The sequence below is a fragment of the Ursus maritimus genome, unplaced genomic scaffold (assembly GCF_017311325.1).
Source record: "Ursus maritimus isolate PB19 unplaced genomic scaffold, ASM1731132v1 scaffold_28, whole genome shotgun sequence".
NCBI lineage: Eukaryota > Metazoa > Chordata > Mammalia > Carnivora > Ursidae > Ursus > Ursus maritimus.
Genome location: NW_024425341.1, coordinates 23,966,529 through 23,990,198, shown reverse-complemented (window position 1 = coordinate 23,990,198; position 23,670 = coordinate 23,966,529). Strand labels below are relative to the sequence as shown.

General features: G+C 41.7%; 1 protein-coding gene across 1 annotated transcript in view; it reads right to left on the bottom strand.

The window, feature by feature from the left end:
• The window catches only part of CSMD1 (CUB and Sushi multiple domains 1), a 1,580,412-nt gene that overhangs the window by 171,418 nt on the left and 1,385,324 nt on the right, over positions 1-23,670 (bottom strand). The window contains exons 38-41 of the mRNA XM_040643176.1: positions 19,494-19,612; positions 15,867-15,936; positions 9,787-9,903; positions 751-960 (exon numbers count right to left, since the gene is read on the bottom strand). Coding sequence (XP_040499110.1) covers positions 751-960; positions 9,787-9,903; positions 15,867-15,936; positions 19,494-19,612 — 516 coding nt within the window. The remainder of the gene's footprint in view (positions 1-750; positions 961-9,786; positions 9,904-15,866; positions 15,937-19,493; positions 19,613-23,670) is intronic.

The window sequence follows — 23,670 nt, the reverse complement described above, 5'->3', positions numbered from 1 at the left end:
AACATCTAAAACTTCAACATAAAATACCATCACCTTTTAGTAAGAAAGCAGTAAAGCCCTTAATGTCAAAGACAGTCTATGAAATTAAAGAAAGCAAGTCATTTAATCATGTTAAAAAATAGGAAAGAAAAGCCCTATTGTTAACATTCTCAGCTTCATTTGATTTAACAATATTCAAGTTAGGCCATCTAAATTACTGGGTATGAGATGAAAGTTTTGAACTTTTTCTCAGGTCATGAATGGTTTGCTAATGCTGGGTTCAAACATGTCGAAGAGTCTTATATTTAGATGGTTTTAAAAAGATGAAGTTCATGTACTAGATTGTTTTTCTGGTGTAATATGAAATGACCTGAATAATACCTTTGGACACTATTTTGAGCTGAGACAAGGTCCAGGGCATGAGAGACAGTGCCAGCCCCACTGCCACTGTGAGCGGTCTCCCCACTCCACAGTCCGGAAGGGACACGATGGACCAGTGGCTCTGAGGACAGTGACAAGTGGGAAGGGATGGGTTGCCGAGCTGGTGGCTCAGGAGTGTGATGTCGGCCACGGGAGGGAGGGACCGCTGGGAAGGCTTGAGCGTGAGGCTGAGATGACAGCCGGGCTGACCCCGTGCTCGCTGCTGATGCCTCTGCTTGCGCAGACACGGGCAGCACGGCTCTCTGCCCAATCAGAAAACCAATGGTTCCCGCCGCACACATTTGTCACCAATGACGGAGGTTCATGTCGCAACACAGGTTGACTCCTTACCTTGGTAAGCGAGTTTAAACCCTTGCCGGTTCTGGGAATGATCGCTGTAGAAGTGGATGAGCGTTTCGTGTGTGGTACTGAGCAGGGCGGAGGGGGGGTCCGAGCCACTGAACTGCCCGATCATAGGGCTCGTGTGGTGGGGTCCGTTTTGAATTTCAAGGTAGTCGTGATTGGCTTCGGTAGAAAAATTCAGAAATTGAATATGTGCACCTAGGGAAAAACATGCAAAATAAATGAAAGCGAATATCAAAATTTGTAAGATCAATGTTTATCAAAAGTGACTAAAACTGTATTAGCCTCCGCACACAGGATTCTCGGGGAGGCAGAACAGGGCGGTCTTGGTGGCAGAGAGCACACAGTGCAGGATCCAACACACGGGTTCGACTGCGCCTGTGCCTCCCGCTAGCAGTGTGACCTTCGTTCATGAAATTAATGTCCCTGAAGTCAACTTCTTTGTCAAGTGTGATTACCAGCATTACATCACAGGGATATACCGGTATAATACGTAGAATGACGGCTAGCACTCGCGTCTGGCAATCATTTCGTCCAGCTCTGTTACATTATTACAGCCGTAAACACAAGGCTGTAATTCTGTGTCCAATCATCCATGAGCTCATTTACAACTTTATCAAGAAAGGAGCCAAAATGGGTGTAAAAAAATGCCATAGCCTGTCAAAGTGGCTTTTAAATGCATGGTCATCCCACCGCACAAGTGATGTGTTAGTTTAGCAAGTGATTGTTTCAATTGTGTTATGCTCACAAAGCAAATTATGGATGTTTGCAAGAACTCGGTCCAAAAAACCCACTCTCATCTGCACACTTCAATCCAATAGCCTGGCAGAGTTCACACACCAAAGGACTGGGCAATGACCAATGCCACTGCTATCATATTCATCTTAGAGGATGCCTTAGAGGAATTTAGAGGGAATTCCTCTAGATAATTTAGAGGAGTATCAAATTTAGAGGAAATCAGAATCATTTAGGGTGTTACAACTTTGTGGAATTTTTGAAAATTTATTTCACTACTGCGACTGAAATATTTTAAGTCACTTAAATAGCTTACAGAGGACTCCAAAGGCATTCATTTTTACATAAATCCATTTGATTAATTTAGGATTGTAAAGCCTACACTGAGAATTCCAATAGCCACTACCGATTATATTCTCCCAACCCACGAGAAAAGCGTGACTATGTGTTATTCTTCTGCTCTCGATCAGTAAGAGGGGCTTTATTTTTACTTTTCACCTAATATATTTGACACATGCTTGCCAGGTTTGGAAAACTAAAGATAATGCTTACATGGGTTTCCTTATTTGATTGTAAAGGTGGAGAAAAATGAAAGCAAACACAGCTACTTAGGTATTGATGGGAAATCCAGTTATCACAAGCAGAATTTCGTGAAAAAGGAACAAGAAAAGTTCAAGTCCAGTAGGAAAGAGAAACACAGGCACTCAGGACATTTAACATCATCCAAGAAAAACAACTTTATCAATGATGGGAGAACTTTGTACGGAGGCCCAGAAGAGTAAGCAACCGCCCCTTCTGTTCGTGCATAAGCGTGAGGCCAACCACCGTGCTGAGGCTCCCTGTTACCAACCGACATTTTTCTCATGATTACCAGCAAAGTCCTTATTAGTATCATTGTATTTTGACAGGTAAGCAAACGAAGGCTCTGGGGTGTTCGGTGTTATGTCTAGTGCAGCACAGGACAAGCGGAGTCAGATTTATACCCGAGTCTGGCTGGCAACATGGTCACTTTCCTCGTTTAGCAAATGTGCTGGACAAGAGCTAACAATCTCAAGATGTCAGAAATATTCCAGTTCTTAATGGAGAAGAGTGTTTGTAATGAATTTGTTCAACCTTGACTTTGAGAGGAAGGAAGAAAAGAATAGAATGTGGGAAAGTTCAGAGGTTGCACGGCTGGCTCAGTTGGAAGAACATGTGACTCTTGATCTCAGAGTTATGAGTTCAAGTCCCACCTTAAGTGTGGAGATTACTGAAAAAAAAAAAAAAACTTTAAAAAAAAACAAAAAACAAAACAATGGGAAACTTCAGGAATGGGCCAAGGAAGCAAGAAGCAGGAGAAAAACCTGGTCTGAGGGAAAAATCGTTAACCAGTCAACCAAAGCCTAGAATCATTTTAGAATGAGTAATTAAATTCATGTGACACTAATGAATCATCGAACTTTGCATCAGAAACCAGGGATGTACTGTATGGTGACTAACATAATATAATAAAAAAAATAAAAATAAATAAATAAATTCATGTGACATAGTCTGAATCTATAAACTAGCAGCACATGAGCCATCAGGGAAGAGGGATCCCAGTCTGCCTTTGTCTTGGCTACTCCAATGTCACGTACAATATAGGAGTGTGGAGCAATGCTATCAATTTAAAATACTTCTGTAAATATTTAAAAATGTCAAGTAATTCTCTTTGTTGAAGAACCATCAACAAAGTATTCATTTTTTTTTTCTAAATTTCAGCAAATATGTTGGTCAAAATAAATTTGGAAGCAGGAAAAAAGAAAGGGGAAGGAAGAAGGAGGGGAGGAGGGAGGACGGAAGACGGACAAGGGGGTGGGAGGGAGGAGAGGAGGGAGGACTCATGGATTTCTCCGATCTGAAGGTCCCCTGCACACCCCTGTGGCGGCCGGGCTACTGGACCCCTTAGAAAGCGGCACATCTGTACTGGATTTATTCTCTCACCCATTGTTGAGTTAGACATGGAGTTCCCTTTTGTAGCACAGCCCACAGATCTGACAAAAGAGTTCTGTTACTAATAACCTATCCTTTTTTTTGAGTGAGTCTGTGACTGGGTCAGGGCTGCTGAGCCCTGTGGTCTAGAGTTTCAGGGACACCCATCACATTTGTCACCATGAGGCCGAACACAGAGGCTGACAGGGGAGCAACCGCAAAGAAACGCTGAATTACTGACATTTCCATCCACGTTCCGAAAAGCCGGGGAGCATGGGGAATTAGGGTGAGATCACATGCTTGTGAAATACATTCATGATTTGGGTATCAAATCAAATAGCAGGTAAATGGCTTAAAATTGGCTCATTTCAGATGTGCACACGCCGACCTCGGATGTGTTTGTCCAGAGATTAAAGGAATGACACAGTCAGGAAAGAAATGGAAGGCCGCAAGCAGATCAAGGGTTAAAACAGATAAAGACAGCCAATATCCCAAAGTGAAGGAAACAGTAAAAGTAGCCTTTTATTGATCTGGAATTAAACATAGAAACAGAGTTATGACAATTATTTTAGGGAAAAATTAGCATTTTAAGCAGGGTAAAGTACCCAGCCACATATCAAATCTCCTAATGCACATCAGGAAATGCAACAGAATAGAGCCCAGTGCTAATCTGGTTTAAAATGGAATTATTCAGCTATCTGAATTTCAGCACCTTGTGTCCAGTTTGTTATCATGAAGCCAAAATGAAGGGATTGATATAAGCCTAACTTAGCTATCCTATTATCTTACAGAATGCTGAAGAAATGTGTAATTGCGGCAAGAGAATCAATCTGAACATCCATTTGGTGGAATTTACACAGCACATGATCATTGCTCTCATCTGATTATCGCTCACACTGAAAATTAAGTGTCAGTAAAAGTCACCCGCACAAAGAATTTTTGACTTTGGATTTGACAAAACTTTAAATAGTAATGTGACCATGACTTCTGAGTTAAACCCTCGTCTTTTGGTTGATAGACCTTGTAAAGATGACGTGCCCTATTTAGCATCTTCTATGCATAATGAACTCGTGGCAAGGGAGTTCACAGTTTTAGAACTGAGTGAATATTCTGAAAAACTCATTATAGCTTCCCTACATATGGCCTAGGTGGCCAAAGACATGGTCATTTTGGACAGCATCGCATGCAAAGTTGGTGCGGTGGTTTTTAAATATGAAAGGCAACGATAAAGCAAAAACAAACAAAAACATGGTTGCATTTCTGCTGACTATGACTTTAGAAAATTCAATAAGATAGAGACAGACATTCTGTGTCGATGAGGCTTGTGCCAAAGGCAACATAACAGCAACCCAAATATGTGAAAAGGAAAGAAAATGGCATAAAAATCATCAGAGAATGTGGCGTAGGAACTAAAAGCAGCTAACAGCCAAATAACACGTGCTCTGTATCAGGCATTGACATTATTTCAGAAGAGCCCTATGAGAATCATGCTTTATGATATGTATTTATGTTATTTATTTTTTATTTATTATTATTTTTAAAGATTTTATTTTTTATTAGAGAGAGAGCATGCATGAGAGAGAGCAACAGAGAGAGCAGGAGCAGGGGCAGAGGGAGAGGGAGAAGCAGACTCCCCACTGAGCAAGGATCCAGATGCGGGGCTCGATGCTAGGACCCCCGGGAGCATGACCTGAGCTGAAGGCAGACGCTTCACAGACTGAGCCATCCAGGTGTCCCAATGATGTTTGATTTAAAGATAAGGAAACAAGGTTCAAAAACATTGTGGTAACTTGTGCAAATTCATAGCACCAGTGACTGGCAGTGCTAAGCTTTCTGCTCAACTCAGAGCCCCCAGACATGAGCACTCAGGACACCTGCTGTCCACGCCTAGGCTCCAAACCCTTCCATCACCTGGAAAGCCTAGTTCTCTTCCTAAAATGGGATGCATGAAATAGTTGTCACTGGAACGAGTAGTTAGCAGTGCGAGATAAAGGTGGTTTTCACATACTGCCAAAGCAACTATTCATTTTGACTGTTTAGTTAAACTATCGACTAATCCATGGGCATGGGGACCACTAGGATAATCAAAAGAATTATTTGACTAAACTGGTAGCTGCTTAACTCATGGATCAGATAATCTATCAGATGGTCCCATGCAATCCCGTTGTATGGAAAGATTCAAAACACCCTGACAAAATGCTCAATGAATGAGAAACATCAAGAAAGGCAATGATACCATGTTCTGCATAAGTGTGTTATTCAGAAATCATCTGGGTTTACCAGTACAACAGTCATTAATGCACCAGGAAACCGAAACCCACACCTGAAAATCAAGCACACAGGAATGCATGTGCAGATATTCAAAGTGGCATTTGAAGAAATGAGAAAACTGACTTCAAAAATATTGAAGTAGAATTTATTTTTAAGAAAACTCTGGATCCCCTTTTCCTGTCTGGCCAGCAGTGCTGACAGAGCATGGAGGGGCTGGCCACAGGAATTTCATTGTAACAACCTGACCTACACCAATGATTCTTGTACGCAGCCTAATCTGAGAACGACTGGTCTAAGCAATCGTTTTCCTTGGAATTTAGTGTTTCAAGTTTACGTACATATTCACAATAATCTGACCTTCTCTTCATGTCTTATGTAAGCAAGTTCCCCATAGTGCCCATTTCTTGATGAACTTCCCGGTGATACTACAACATACATTGTTTAAAATGATTTCCCAAACCTCAGACAGAGAAGGGGTTGTTAGGAGATCCCCTTCCCATAGATACAACACACACACACACACACAGAGCAGCAGATGTAGGAGAGGTGCAGGTAGTGAGCAGTGATTGCAATGTGCCAATGACCATGTTCACTTGGAAGAGCTGGGTAACTCTACCATGTTTGTTAATGTAATACCCATCACAGTATGCCTCGCTTACCAACATCATCCTAACAGAAATTTTACAGGTTAAACATCTAGTGCGACATCCGTAGAAACATATCTTCCCAATCTCCCTACCTGTCCCACTGGGAACACAGAAGCCCATCCTGGGTGGTAAATACAGGAGGTGTTCCAGAATTACGCTAAAGTTTGGTGCTAATAGGACACAACATGGGAGACCAGGGGGGAGAAATTATCGTTAAGGGTGGGGATAATCATCGTTGCTATGCTCCTGTTTTGTTTTGTTTTTTTTTTTTAATAAGAAACTTCAGGAGCATTTAACATATTCCTGGGTTTCAAACCCAAACTTACTACTCAAAATTTCCAGGGGAGCAATCTGATGTTTGCCTTTGACTTGGGTGGGCCTGGGAGGAACTTACGGCCAACATAAGGTGGAGGGAAGGGGGAGCCACAGGAGAACCAGAAGCCACAGGTAGTTCTGGAAGTACGGAGAGGAGAACCCACTGTGGAATAGACTGACTACAGGAGAAGAAGAAAGTGATGAATTTGAACGTGAACAGAGTCTGTGACACCCTCGGATGCCCCAGATGAGAAGATGTCACACGCAGCTGAAAACGGGGAGCTGAAATGGGTGCATTTGAGAGCAAGGCAAGAGGTAGTATTTTGAGCCATGTTAATACAAGGGAGAAGAGGCAGACATAAAGGAAGACCAGGAATAGATAAAATTAATTTACTTAAGAGTGTCAAAATCTCTTGTGGGGTTGAAAACCAGGCTGTAAATTTTTCTCAACATCACCAAAATGCACTGTAGTTCTTTAAACCTCAGAAAGTTTTTTTAGCAGGGACTGGAAAATCCCAAATATTTACCGTGTTGAGGAAACTACCACCGCTTACATGCCTTCTCCCTAAATTTGTAACTTGATGTATAGAAGGATATTTATAGATTATAAAATTTGTCACAGGCAAACCTGGTGCATTACATTTAATCTGTAATATTACAGCTGATTCTTGAACAACAAGAGCTTGAACTGTATGGGTCCACCTATAGGCAGATTTTTTACAGTACAGAGCTGTAAGTGTATTTTCTCTTCCCTAAGATTTTATTAACATTTTCTTTTCTCTAGCTCACTTTGTTGTCAGAATATAGTATATAATAAAAAATACAACATACAACATATGTGTTCATCGACTCTTCATGTTACTGATAAGGCTTCTGGTCAACAGCAGGCTATTATTAATGGAGTTTTTATGGAATCAAAAGTCATACTTGGATCTTCGACTATGCAAGGGTCAGTACCCTGAACCCCAGGTTGTTCATGGGTCAACTGTATTCTGAAGCATAGCTACATCTATTCTAAAAAGCTAGGGATAGTGATACTATTTTGTATGTATTTAGGATTTAAGACATAAGGTTTCTTTTTGCCTTTTCTTCAAGATGCTTTCAAAACCCAAAACTATACAGTACCAACTGTTTAAAGACTTAAATTATTTTAATTATAACATTTCATAAATCTTTTTTCTCATTTTGGTATTTCTTCAAATAAATATTTTGTTTGAGTTCATAGATCATGACTGTAAGACAACTTGACTGATATTTCCCCCTGAATTATTATCTTTCATATTGACTCATTCATGAGCAGCACAGGGAAAAAGGCCAGACAATAACCTTCTCAATCATAGGATGGTCAAGTTGGAAAAACAAGCTACTGAAATATTCATATCTATTCATGAATAATATATTTCTCATGAGATTTGAAAGGAAAGTGGGAAATACTTGGAATAATAATGAAAAAACCAGCTGACTTCTTTGTTTTCTGTTGTCGCTGTTTATACCGCCAAGCCCTGTGCTGACCTCCTCCTGAATTGTTTTAGTTAGTCCTCACCATAACCTTATGCAGTTCTTTTGGTTTTTAAGAGAGAAAAGCACCTTTCCCATTTCAGTAGACCCTATCCCACCAGAGTCAGCGCTGCAGTGGGCCTGCACTTCTCTGAGTCTCTGCTTTTAACCACTATGGTCATTTGTCTAATAAGCCTGTGACCCTCAAGGGCCTTAAGACGCTGTTGGAATATGGTGGGTCACATGCATGTCCCATCCAACCCCACCGCCTGACTCAACCATTGTATCAACCACGTCCCTATCCTCAGATCCCCATGGAAGGGAAACAGACTGTGCTTTTGAGAACAGCTGAGCTAATGTTGGTTAAGCACAGGGCAGAACTACTTCCCTGCTTCTCAGAGTTGATGATTGAAAAAGCAAAGCTACACTAAAAAAACCTGAAGAAATAGAGAGCCTCTGTAATCCTTTTGTGGTCTCTCCCCTTCCTCTTCCCACTCTCCCTCTAGATGGCCCCTTAAAGACCCCAGTGGACATGAACCTCCCATGAGGTCTCCCCAGTGGGGGTGCCCTTCCATGCTCCCCTGTTTCCATGGTGTAATGCTCCATGTCTGTCCACAGCATGTCCATGCTTGTACACCTGACCAACACGCACCATACCCTCCTGCCCACGATTCCTCTTGGTTGCTCTCTGCTGAGCAAGTGGACACTTCCTCTCCATTTTGTACTCCTGCTGTTGTTGCCATTCTGGGTACAGGTTCTTAAGGCAAAGCTTTGAAAACCTAATAAACAATATGATCTTCTAGGGCTGTGATTTCCATTTAAGCTTAAGTTCATTCATCATGCAACTAACATTTCACTTAGTAGATAAGTTCTCAATCACATATCCTAGGACATTCAGTGAGGACCTAATTTGGTACATCTGCCAGTATGTGCTTTGAGGAAATTCACAGGTAGGGAAAACCCAAATTAATGAACCCAAATAGGAAGGAGATCATGATGCAGACAAGGAAAGGCATGATAGGGAATCAACATTTCACAAAGACCGTGATGTTCTAGAAAAGGCCATAATGAGCTTTTAGTGTCCATAACAATTAAAATTATGAATTAGTTAAGGTAGATAACCTGAAAGTTCATAACTAAATATTATAAAAAGTCATTTTCATGAACCTAAATCAATGCAATATATAATTAGAAAAATGTATAGAACAGCCCTAAAATGTGTCATAACCTGAAAAAAACCTTAAAAATCATTCCAAAGAAACAATCATTATTACATTCCAGAAATAGATTACAAAAGGTGGTATTATAAATAAAGTGATGAATAATTGAATTAGGGATGCTACATTTTATACTTCATGTGCCTACTCTATCACCCTCCATCTAATTTAATTTGCCTTGAAAAGAGCTGCATGCCTGAATTGATTTTTTTCATAACTTTCTGTTCTGGAAGTTATTCTGCCAAACCTTTATTTAAATCTCTAAGCCACTTTCAATTAAAGACAGTTACATCAACAGAATAAGGTGGATTTTTTATTCAGCTGAATTTTTTCCAAGATAGAAATTAAAAAGTTGAATTTTTAAGAATTAAAAAAAAAATACTTTCACTTACCATAGCCAATGGGCAACTCGATCTTCCAGGTGCAGTCTAGGTTGTTGGGGTAGGCTCCCGGAAACCCTGGGCTCAAGATCACGCCCCCCATGCTGCTCAACGTCCCTCCGCAGGTTGCTGTGAAGTGGACAAGCGTGCTCAGTGCTGGGGGCCGTTGCTTTCTCGCAAGGGATTTAATTCAAGCTGCTCTTACTGACTGTGTTACATAAAAGCAAGTCTCCAGAAGTGGATCTGCCCTTAATCACAGCACATACCTGACACGATGACTAGTTATGTGTATGCGTCTGGCTCTCCCTCTCCAGTGTCAACTACTTAAGAACAAAGACTGATTTTCAAAATGTATCTACTTTTATTACCCAGAGGCTCAGGAAAGGTTCGTCAGTTTACTGCATGTGGGTCAGACATCCCCTTGACTTTCAGGTGATGGGTGGCTATTTACTGAGTGGTAGTATTAGCTACTATTGATTCATTGGTAACTATGCGTGACCTACCAGGCTGAGTAAACACACTGCATGACTTAATTCTCATAAAGCCCTACAAAGGTTGGTGTTTTGTTACCCATTTTACAGATTAGGAAACCAAGCCTGAAGAGAAGCAATTTGCCTGAACAACACAACGAGAATTTTATGGCAACTCCATCTGGTTCCAGCACCGATCTTTTGAGCAGGATACGTTCCCTTTGGGATTCTGTTCTGTTTTGGAGTGCAGCCCACCAAAACCGCTTTCTCCCCGGGAAACCTTACGCTCACTGTCATGACCAGGCGTGAACTAAGCTCCCACGTCTGGCCTGACCTGGGTTAGTCACATTTCATGTCTACTGTAGCTGAGGCTTGACTATGAAGAAAGAACCGATTTTATAACACACTTGTCAAATAACATATGTCGAAGCAGATGAAAGTCTGACCCTTGAACACTTGTGACCTAGTCAATGGCAATTTCTTATATCTCAAAGCAATGAAGCAAATGCCGTCACATCTTTGCTGGAAGTCACATTAAAAGGCTTTATGACTATTCTAACAATGTTCTTATTAGGCAAACTTGGTATTGGAAGAAACCTCTTCCAGAAATCTCTGAATCTCCACTCAGGGCCTACAGTGGAGTCTTTTTTTTTTTTTTTCTTTTCTTTTCTTTTTAATCACCAACGTAGAAAAACTTTATCTGTCGAGGATACATTTGATATGGGGGAAAATCTAAATAGTCTTAAAAAATCAAGCCCAGTGAATATGTAATGGCCCAAGGTAGGGAATCCTCACCTGCGTTTTGACACTGTATACGTTATTAAAGATGTAGTTTTAAAAAGAATTAAAAACATAGCTTTGTGAGATGAGTGAATAAAGCCAGCAAAACCCTGCACGTGAACTTGGCTGTCAGTTAGAGTATGACCTCTCGGGTGCCTTCTTTGTGGGAATACCAACTATGTGGAGACACGGGTTATGGGATGCACTTCGTCCACGAGTCTGTCCATTCTGGCGAAGGCAAGCTGGTGGATCTGAGAGGCATCCCTGAATAGCTTTAGCAGTACTATCCTCCCCTCAGGACTCTCAGCCTGCAGCGAGAGTAGATATGTCTGTCCAACCACAGGGCAGATGGGCATGAAAATGCCAAATCAGTGGCAGCAACACCACGACAAACCTGAAGTAAAGGTGACATTTTTAAAGAGGCCGTTATGATTTTGAGCACAATTTTTATGAAAAAGAAGAGGAGAAGATTGGGAATGATAAAATATAAGCATCCGTGCATGTCTCCAATGGAGGATTGGGACCGCATGGCATGAACTGCTGGCTCCGTGGCTGGATGATGGAAGTCATCATCAATAGTAAGATCTCGGTTCACAGGGGCCAACTGTGGGTGTCGTGAAGACAGACGGGATGGCCTGGACGTTGGCTGGATCTCCTCTCACACAGACAATCATAACTGAATTCCTCCAAGTACTTCGTTATCACGAAATATAATCTTACTTCAGTTTATCTACAACACAGAAATCACTGGGTGGGCGTACCAACAGAGCTCCAGAGAATTGGCATCCATCTTGTTTTCCTTCATGATATTTTAAAAACTCCACCAATGGACCTTGTCTTATTGTCTATTTGTTCAATGCCACAATCAATCTTCATCCTTCTTCCCAGGCCTTACCTGTCCACCACCATTTGGTAAACTGACCTCCTGCTTCCTGCTAGAGAAAGTCCCTCCATTCTAGACCCTTTCTTATAGTGACGTAGCCTATGTAAAGAGTTAATGTCTCCAAAAGACAAGGTATTGATTACTATAAAATAGCTGGGGATCTTACATCCTACTGGATTTATTTATCTTATTTTGTGCAAATTCCTGATTTTTTGGTGACAGTATATGGAATCTTTACTCCAGGGTGCAGGGCATGCCCCACTGGAGGGACCCCATGGTATAGGGAATGCCAGCTGGTGGAAGGGTCTAGCAAACACCTTGGCTTGTTGTGATGTTTGAAATGGTTAATATTGGTTAAGCCTGAGAATGGTGCTTGACACTGTGTAACCTGTAGAGAACTGTTTTGATATAAATTGTCTTCATTAGGACTTGAAATTTCTAAGAGCTAATAAATAAAAGATTATCTCTCTACGGATTTCTAGTCTTAAAATTTCCCAGCTTGTATTAATTTGAAGCTAACAGCTAAGAAAACAAACAAACAAACAAACAAACAAACAAAAAACCCAAAAACCAAAAAACTCTTTCAATCTCTCAGATCTGACTTGGAGATTTATTGTGGGCTGTTTGTGAGTTTTCCCATGAAAAACCTTTCTCTACAGCTTGTAAAAAGTTAAGAGTGAGCAGGTGTTACGGAAGTTTGATATATCTTTGACATTTACTGATATATGAGGCAAGCTAAATAAAAGATAAAAATCAATTATATTTGGCTAACATAGGTTAACTATTTGAATAAAACACGTCCTCCCATAATGCAGAGTGCCAACAACGACACACTATTTGACTGAATACCTGTTGTGAGCTGATTTCATTTCAAAGTTAAAAATATTTCAATTCCCAAGTTTAAGGGAAGGTACCTCACTGAAAAACAAATAGGAAGGTGGACGTTCTCTAAGTAAAAGGCGGGGAGGGAGGAGGCAATCCCCTGAGCTTGGCACCCATATCTCTCTGTTTCTCCCTTCCAGGTCACAGCTGGGATTTCAAATCTCTATACAAATAACTTCACCATTTTAGGTGATGGAGTAGCCTCGACATTTATTTTTACCAAGAAATCACTTTCAGGAAAAAAGATATGGGTCACTAGGGAACATTTTCCCTTGTAAGCAAATATGCTATGATGAGCATTATGCGGACGTGTACTGTTTCCTGCACGAGACCATCATAGAGGCTGTGGTTCTGTTTTAAAGGTTTGGCTTAGTTTTATTTCCTCTGTATATAACTCCATCTGTTTCCCGTTCAAGGTAATGAAGCTGCAGATTACCAAAAACCATTAAATACCTAGGATTTGTGGGAGACAGGGGAAAATCAGGCTTTCAGAGGAACAGGTAACAGAGAGTAGCTCTCTTGCTTTCCCTGTGAGGACCTGAACGAACCCTAAGCTCTCATATTCCTCTGCAAATGGATCGGGAACAGCGTGTGAGTAGCTCAGAGGACACTTTCCTGGCTGTACTGTGGCCTTTAAAATCATGTGCCTTTATTCAGGAAAACTGACCTCGTTCTCCTGAAACACCACATGCACCATGAAGATGCCCGAAGGTAGTGTTCTAGAGACGAGGAGGTTCCGAGTGCACCCCATGCAGCCTCCAGGTGTGGCAAGCCAGAGAGGGACTATGGACGAGGCATCTGTGGTCACTGTCATAATCACGCATGTTGTCTGACCGTCAGTCATCTACTGGTCATTCTGGAATCGAAGTTACTGAGAGCCTCCCATGTGCTCACAGCCGAGTGGAGAGTGACGCCCATCTCTGTCTTTAAGGTTCTGGGAGTAGCAGGGAGACTAACGTGAGCTACAGGACATTACAGCTCCACGAGAAAAAGCAGAGTCATCCACACCATAGAAATGTCTCTGTCATTGCTGTTATCCAAGCTGAGGGTGGGAGCCCGGGCCAGGCTGGGGTGAGGGTCAGGCCAGTGAGGCACCTCCCTCAGGTGCAAACTTTAAGGGCGTGCCTGGACCCTCAAACAATCTGTTGGTGCAATATTTGGAAACATCAAAAGGAATAAAAAAAAAAAAAAGAAAGAAAGAAAGAAAAACTGTGATGATCAAAATATCAACATTTCACACAAAGAGAGAGATATTGATGCCTTCTCTTCTGGCCTGGGGCCCTAACTGGGGGCCAGCAGGGAGCTTGAGGGAGGTGGGGCACAGGGAGGGTGTAGGCGCCAGAGGCATGGACTGGAGTGGTGGCATTGGGCATCTTGGGGAAGTAAGAGCAGGAGAGCAGGTGGTGGCGGGGCCGATTCGCCAGCGGGTCCCTGAAGCTGGGAGAGGCTGTTCTGGGCTGGGTGTGGGCGTAGAGTAGAATTGAGGGGCTGTGGGCAGGTACACAAGCTCCTTCCCCTGAAACCAGGGACTGTAGGTTAGGATCCTGATGGCAATCACTTAGAAGGGGCCGTCAAGCTGCTAGAAGGCTGTGAGAACCTAAGGCTGAGAACTGAACAGGTGAGCTACGAGTGGGGACCATTTAGGTGGTAGGCCAGCAAGGCTGAGGAACTCTGCATTTGGTGGATGATATGGAAGCCGAGACAATATCCAGATTATACAAAACAGGTGATGATCCTGGGGGTCACCTAGGAAGGGGGTTCGAGGGGTGGAACAGGGTTTGAGGAAGGCAGGAAGTGTGCAGGCGGGGTAGACTGAGTTGCACAGGTGAGGGTAGCAGCTGACGAAGTCGTGTGGTCACCTGAGCTGTAAGTAAGGATTTCTGAGTCAGGCAGACAGCTTCTGGGTGGTGGTGAAGCTTGAGTCCAGAGTGAGGGGAAGACCGTGCAGAGTTGAAGGGGCTTACACTCAAGGTCTTCCGCTACAATGGAGGTAAACGAGAACCACCTCCTCTGCCCCGGGAATCACTCCCACCATGTCCTCTATGCAAAAAGTTAATTGGGCAGCTATCAGAAAGAACGAGTTCTCAATATTTGCTGCAACATGGACGGCACTGGAGGAGATAATGCTAAGTGAAATAAGTCAAGCAGAGAAAGACAATTATCATATGATTTCTCTCATCTATGGAACGTAGGAACTAGGAAGATCGGTTGGGGAAGAAAGGGATAAAGAAAGGGGGGGTAATCAGAAGGGGGAATGAAGCATGAGAGACTATGGACTCTGAAAAACAAACTGAGGGCTTCAGAGGGGAGGGGGATGGGAGAATGGGATAGGCTGGTGATGGGTAGTAAGGAGGGCACGTATTGCATGGTGCACTGGGTGTTATACACAACTAATGAATCATCGAACTTTACATCAGAAACTAGGGATGTACTGTATGGTGACTAACATAATATAATAAAAAAACATTAAAATAAAAAAAAATGTTAATTAGGCCCCAGGACATATGTTCTTCCTCCTGCAATGCTGTGTTTGGAACACCTTTCCCTAAAGAGGCAGGCTGGACACCCGTCCTAATGAGCACATCTGCAGGCAGGCCCCCTCCCTGTTTCTCCTATAAAATACTATCCCTCCAACTTCAAATCATTTATTTGTATTTCTGAATTTCGTTTCTGGAAACTCAATTTTCCTGAGGCGTAAAGGCCTACACAGAATAGCGCTCAGACTTTCAGACCTGCTGTGTTCCTTCCTTCTCATAATTAATCCACTGGCCTTCTGATACAAATGTAATTTGAGTTTAGTGCCTTGAGCTAGCAATCTTACATCTAATCCATGTGGGCTGGTCCTCAGATGATGAGAAAGCTGAGCCAGTAGCCCCCGTGGGACAAGATGCATGTTCAATTTTGCCTCACCTCTACGGCATTATGATGTGATTATTAAGTGACAACCGTTCTGAAAGAAATTTAAAAGTGTGGCATTGGAAGCCCAGAAGACTAGCTCTGGGAGCTGGCCACTAAGGGATTGCCAGTACACATGCACAGAACACCACGTCGGGCGGGGGGTGGGGGGGCTTCCATACCGATGCAGAGCGGGGACGGGTAGTTCCAGCGACGGACAGTTCCCGGCATGCAGGAAATGTGGGACCGGCCCTGGTTAAGAGAAAAGGAAATGAAGATCACCTCGCTGAAGACAGAGTTTGTGATCCAGTGTGAGAGGATCTGTAATTTCGTTGGTTTCTTTTTTAAATTACAAACCACAAATCGTGAAATGTTTGACAAACTAATGTTTGTCCATGAATCATATACTTGGAATCAAGATAGAAAAAAAAGAATCTGTAACCACTGTATTTCTTTCTACCAACACCAAAATCTTGCAGAGTCCCTTCCAAAGGTCTGTTTGTGACATGCTCCTTTCCTGATGCTTAACAGGATGGCTTGGGAAAAACACATTGTTGTGTTTTTCTTTTTTTTTTTTTTTTATCATCAGAAGTTATAGCTTTTGATGTGGGAGGCTGTAAATGATTAGGAAATACTAGGTATAGATTTGAAGGGCGGAAGGTCAGCAGGATGTAATCTGCTTCTGAGAAAGCACCTTCCTCGTCACCTTGCCTGCTTACACATCTCATACACCTCACATGCCCCTGATGGTCCCGCAAAGAACTGGGTCAGTTCCTCCTTCATCAGAGAAAAAGGAGGCTTAATATTCGTTTTATTATCAGACAGGCTGACCAACTGCCAAATAATTGTGGCCTCAGTAAAATTAATCCTCATCACCCACGGTCTCTTTATTCTTTAAATATATGATGTTTTCAACTTTTGCTCTTTGGAAAGATCTGTCGTATTATTTCTGTTTTAAAATCACACAGCAGCAGGTTAAATTATGAATGTTTTGTGCTAAAAGCTCTCTCACACTAAAAGAGAAGGTAGTAAATGGGAACCTCTTTGCAGACTATTCATTTTTATTTTATTTTTTCCCCCATGTGACTCGGGGCCTGGTCTGCGGTGGGTTCTGATCTTGTGAGTTTCCATTTGCCACAACTGGCGCAGAGGCACCTGAACACAAATCTGTAATTCATGTTAAATAATCCCAGCCAACTGGGACTCATCAAACGAGAATTTGCACTAATGCAGTTATCAACGACAAACCGATTCCCTAAGCTCGGAAACATTTCATACGCGATTCATCTGCCACAAAACTCATTTTCTCATACTTTCTGATATCTTAAAAAGTCATTACGGCAAAAGGAAACTGTATTTATTCCTAAAGAAGACCTTCTGTGCAGGACGTTGCCTGCTAAAGTTCATGCTCTATTTTCTGATCATTAAATTATCTTTAATAAATTTCTTCCTACGTTATGGAAAACACAAAGGGTAAAGGTCTTTAAAGATATTTATCAATGACTACCAATAAAATAGTCATTTATTACCAATCTAGGTCATATCCTGTTACTTATTTTGGCACAAACATTTTATATCAGTGATTCCAGCTGAAATGTGTATCATGAATCCAAAACAAGACAGGACTCCATGAAAAGAATTTTCTGTTTCCAGCTTTTCATCTTGGAAAAGGACACTGAAACAAGGCTGGAGAAGATGGAAATCCTAAAGCAGACAAAGGTCCAGGATTCCCTCTGTGTGTCTCAGGATAGCACCTCTGTACGGCGTCCAGGCAGCGCCCTAGGCAGACAGGTTCATGCAGATCTGTGTGTGAACCCTATCGGAAACCATGCTGTTCATAAATGACATGTAATTCACGCATGCTGGGATTATATTCACGTGTTAGCAAATGTGTTGTCAATTGTTAGCAACTTACAAAAAAAGTAGGGATCCTTTTTCTCTGCTGTGAATGACAAATACAGCAGCCTGTGAAGTCAAAGCTTGGCCCAGTCCCTAAAGAAGAGCCAATAGCTTTGTTTGCATTTGAAAACCCAGAACTAGTGAGCAGCCTGGCAGGGCTCTGCAGGTGTGTGTCCACAGGCCCTTTCCTGCCTGCAGTTTGTTAAACAAACCATTATAATAAGAAAGGTCCTTCCAGAATCCTCCCTCCCTTTTCTTCTCCAAGGGCTGCAAAGGTGTCCTTCCTAAAAGGGTTCTCACAGTACCTGCAAAGTGACTTCAGGAAGGAGCAGAAAGAAGATGAATGTCCCTGAGCAAACAAGTATTCAGCTGTGGGAATTCGTATTCACTTATATGCAAGGCAAAAAAAGGACATATTAATGGCCTATCAGGCTATTCTGTGGTGTCCCGCTCCATGAAACTGTGGCACGTGACACAGAATTCTTACACGGTTACGTTTTGTCTTGAAGAATCCGTTAAAATAGCCTTTGCGTGCTTGTTTAAAAACTTGCTTCGATGCAGAATGTGTATGCAAGCTCCCTCAGTAACTCTTGTTGTTTTTGCAAGGGAGGCTCTGCCCACGCTTTCAAGAGTCACAGCAATTACCCCAGTGCCCTCCAGCATCTGTAGCTTGGGGCTGTAACGAAGGGGACTTTCCACACGGATGTTAGTTTATAGTAATGGTGATGATGCTTCCTTTGCTGAGGCGTGGTAGGCAGCTCACAGGCACATCCTCTAAACTTAAAACAGGCGAATTCCCACGCGCAGCACACATGCTCGCCTGCGATGCCTTCCCAGCTTTTCTGCTCCCTGGGCCCCCCCACCATCTCCCTCCACCACCTCCTAGTCCCCACATCATGGGGTCGCCCAGGACTGACGCAGGTTGTGTGTGACACTCATAGGGGGTACTCCGTCAGGGCTTGGGGGTTGCTAGCTGTGGCCTTGACTTATCTCTGCTCTGCAAAGCGTCTCTGGCAACCCGCGACAGATTCCCTACTCTATGCGGTGCCGTCCTTTCCCTGCTGTACCTTTGCGACTCTTTCCTGATGCTTCCTCAAGCTCATTTGTTTAAGTCACGTAAAGAATAGAACTAATATATTTTTCCTTAAAATATGATCAGCTTCAATGTGCTCATAAGCAGACAGCCAAAAGCACTCCATTACCCAAAATAACCGAAAAGGAGACACGTAATTAGGCTTAACTTTTTCTACTTGACTTTGTAATATGCATGCTTAGATTATTAATATTCACAGTTGGCAGGAGAATTATGCTAAGTGACAGAGAGAAACGATTTTGTGGGTAAGCTTATCTATGATTAGACCAGAAAAAAATTAACAGCAAAATAACGAATGTTGGTACACACTAGGTTATAAAAGTTAAGTGAAACTATTATATAAAATTATAAAAAATGATGAAGACTCCTCCATATTTCTTGGAGATCACTGGAACCTATTATTTGAGCACTGCAGTACCCAGCACAGAATAAGTACAGAATGATGATTTGCCCAACTGACCATGAGAACAGTGTGCAAAGGGGTTGTCGGGGTGACACTTTGAAAGAGACTTGTGTCAATACTTTGTCCCTTAGAATTTTATCTGCATACTTATTGGGAGAACATACATTTGAAATAAAATAATTACAAGAACAAGATGCTCAACTTGGAAAGAGTGCTTCGTCATTAGAAGCTATTTCCACATTGTAATTAACATCACCAGCATGCATGGCTTAATGGAACTACCATGGTCTACAAACAGAGAGAGAGAAACTGAATTAGCTCATCGGGTGCAAATCTCAGGCACTGGCTTCATGGAGCTGGCCAAGGATTCCTATGTTTAACCCTTCTTATCCCCGAAACTCAAAAGGAGGATACCTGCAAGGTGTACCCAGGTTCACACTGAAAGGAGAGGACATCGTTCACCATATACCGATCTCCTATTTTGATGCCGTTGCTGGGAAGGGCTGGTTCTTGGCACGCAGCGAGACCCACAGCTGCAGAAATGCAGAGACAAATGCTTAGGAAGTATGTAATAACAAACAATATTTTTATTTTTTGAATAACAAAATAGCTTTTTTCCACTATTGCTCTCCTCCTGACGAAATGAACGAAAACCTTAATTATTTCTCTTGTTACAATTCTATCAAGATGACTTCAGGGAACTTTAAATCAGTTTTTAGCTACTTCTTAAATACATTTCATATTTAGCATGCAGCGAATCAAAATTTTCCTTAAATAATAAAATTTGCTACTTCCACGTTTACTATTACACACTCCAATTCCACCACATACACATTTTAAAAGGTCCTTTAAAATTATGTTTCTTACTATATGCAAAACCCATGACAATGCTCTCTTGATTGTTTTTCAAGCATAGTTGGCCATCTTTATGAAAAATTTCAAGTGTGAATCTGGGAATTCTATCCTTCCAGAAAAACATAATATGAGAACAAATATTTTGTATTCTCTCTCTCATTTAAAGACAACAAAATTCTCACGAACAGTGTGTTCTCAGATAAACAGGACCAATATTTACAGATCCTAAGACCATAATCAGACACTTTTCTAGATAGAATTGCCTTCAAATAGGGCACTAACAATTTTTTTAATGCATCTCAGAATACTGGCATTCAGCGTAAAATACAGAAAAATAAATTTTAAGTATTTAGTGCTGATACCTCTCTATAAACCCCACAGTACAGATAGACAAAATATGCAGCTCTGGTATTTTATAGAATAAAGAAATGCATCTGAAAGGGTGTTAAGACTTGGGGATTGCAAATAATCCTTTTCATCAGTGTGGTAGGTCTCCTCTCATCCCAGGTTACACAGGACTGAGGGGTGTTCCAGGGTGCTGGATGGGGAAGAATGTTAGTTAGAGCAGCCTAGCTTAAAATTCTTCATGTGACCTTGGACTTACACTCTGGTTCTTGGTCACCACAGTAACAGGAATGAATCGGTCAGCTTCGTTAACTGATCGGGACTGGGGGCTCTGAGTAATATGTCAGGAATGGGGGAGGTGGGTTATCTTTAATCAATCCAGAGGCAAAAACTGGGGGGACATGGAAGAACAGGTCTATGCAGGGCAGCCAGCTGCACAGCTGTGGGTCCCAGTGCGGGACGAGGATGGGTGCTGTTCGCCCTGCACACGGGACCGTGTCCACGTGTGTGGGCATTGGGTCCAGCACACCTCCTCTGCACATGTGCACAGCCCCTCGTCCCACCAGACTTCACTTAGAAAACACACAAAGATAAAATGACCAAGAATTCCAAGATGGGCTATAGCCCGCACAGTTTGCTTCTGAAAGCAGCTGTCAGTGTAACTCCATGTGTTGCTTTCCCCCGCCCCCCCCATGCGCCCCCCCCCCCCCATGCTTAGCAGGCTGCACAGGCAGTTCTTGGGGAAACCAGACATGCTGATGACCGTCTATCATTATACTAGATGCACGAGAGGCTCTCAGCCTCCCAAAGAGCTAATAACCCCAACTCCTTGCATCTGATATTAAAGAAAGGACCAAGTGAAGCCAAATTAACAGGCCAAGTTTTCCAGGTACAGGGATGTACATCATAAGCCCATCTCCGTGCCACTAAGTGAATGGCCCGTTGGCCTGCACTGAATTGCTCCATTTCCTTCTTTTCCAAGCACGGCATGAGAGCCTGACAAAGACCCACAAGTTTAGCCCTAACTCAGAACTGCTAAATCAGAATAGTCCTGTTAACACCATCCTCATGATTCTTATGCATTAAAGTCTGAGAATCACTAGTTTGACTCACTTCCCCCCCAAACCTGAGATGAAGCAAAGAGAGAAAAATATCTTTATGTTTTCATCAATGCTGCGATTGTGGATTTGAGAACACCATGCCACAGAATTTACATCAAAATGGACACCAGCGGTACATAAACTAGCTGGATACTTTCAAGCCTTGGAACACATTGATTTTACCCGGGATGAGCAGGTATGAAGTGTATCATAGATTTTTTCTATTGGAATTGTTTCTTCCCTAAATGGCTATATATTAAAAAGTATAAAACACCATATGCATTAAGTGGCAATGTTTTTTTTTTTAAATTTCCAGCACAAAATTTCAAGATAATTGGGGCTTTATATTTGTATACGATAAAATTGCTAAATATGGAAAAAATACAATCGCTTAGGCCTTTATCTTGTTTTGTGGTATAAGTCTAACTTATCTCTTTCTTAGCTCTAGAATATATATTGCATTTAAATTTTACCCCTTCTCCTATCACGTCGTAGCAAGATCACCGACCACCTATCACTAATTTTGTTTTTTCATTTGACTTTGGAAAAAAATACTTAAAATGCCCTTCTTATAAATTTAATTATAACCTGAAATACTAAAAAGCTAATTTATGGTGATATCACATCATCATTTTCATATACTTCAAATGCACACAGAGACCAGAGAATAGCAAAAACCTAAAAATGTTCAAAATAAACCGATAATATATTTTGAAATTTAAAAAATGCAACAAGTAATTGTAAATTAAATTCTAGTTATGAAATACCCATCCCTTTACATAGAAGATACAACAGGCTTTTACCCACTGTGTTTATTTATTACATGGTGATTGGTATGCATGTATTATATGTTAATTTATTTTCATTTTGTCTTTCCTTAAATTCTATGTGTAAATCCCATTCATCCTCTGGAAAAAAAATAATAACTTGCATTTATCTGTACCTACAGGAATTGTAATATATTTTCTGAAGAAATTAAAAACATACATAAAGTCATCTTAATCAGTGTTTGATCTGATGACTCAGGAAGCAGTTATGTGCAGACCCAGACACTTGAACTGTAGACAGAAACATCCTCCCCTCGCTTCTCAGTGTCACTAGGTATCTAAGGTAGGGTAGGAGCTACCAACACTAAGATATTTGGTGTCTCTAGGGACATTTCCTAGTAATAGCAACTACCTCTATTTACATAGAGATAAGTAACTAAGTGATTGATATGATCATCCACAAATATTTATTGAACTACCCTGGACCAGAGCCCAAGTATGTTCAGTGCATCCCGTTTCTTTCCTAACCAGGCAATACTACCGGCAACACTGAGTCAAGTTGCAGTGAAAACAGTGGATGTATGTCACGAGTGGAAGAGTTCTATTTTGGGGTTTAGAAAATCATGACTCTAGCAGAGGGGAGAGTTAAAGATGTGGCAGATTCAGGTCCAAAAACCAGCTGGGTTTGAAGTGCATCCCGAAACAGAAGGTTCAAGCACAGCCGGACAGCGCCGTGTCCTGTGATCTACAGGAGCTGGGTAAAACCCTTTAGAGGGAGAGCAACCATGTGCATTATGGACCCCAAACCGGAAAACTGGGAAGGAGATGGGGCAGCCCCGATAATGCTGGTAACAATGTAAGGCAGGAAGTTGTACCTTAGAAGACAGAACGATGAACTTTCTCTCCGCTAGGGGACAGAAGGAGGTATACCGAACAATTTTTGGTACAGAGAAAGGGTAGACTACTTGCTTTTAATCATTGTACCAATCAAAGTGGGAAATAAAGAAGATAGGAAAAGAAGTAGGCAGGGAAATAAATATGAGCAGGAAGGAAGGTCCATTCAAGGCCATATATGCACCCATCACTCTTTAAATCATCCAAAAAGAGAAGAGTTCGAGAAGGATGTTATTGGAGCAAAACTGATTTTTAATGTTAAGTCATGGGTGGTGGTATCACATATGTGACAGGTCAAGTCATAAAGCCAGTCAACTAAAAGATATTGATTCAGACACAAAATGAGACATGTCTGAAGACATATCCAAATAAAAGAACTTCTCTAAAATGAAGTTGTGACACAAAAATATCGGGCAGGAAAATTCAAAATTGATTTTTCAAAAAGAGAGACATCTGGTAGAGTATACTGTCATAAGCAAAAGTTTTCATAGAAAAGATTTCTCATTTTTTTTCAAAGTACAGCATATTCACATTCTGTACTATGAATGACAACATAGCAAATGCTATAAAGCTAGGTTTCTTTAAAAGGTGGTTCATAAGCCACCTGATTCTGAACTATGAGGTGTCCCG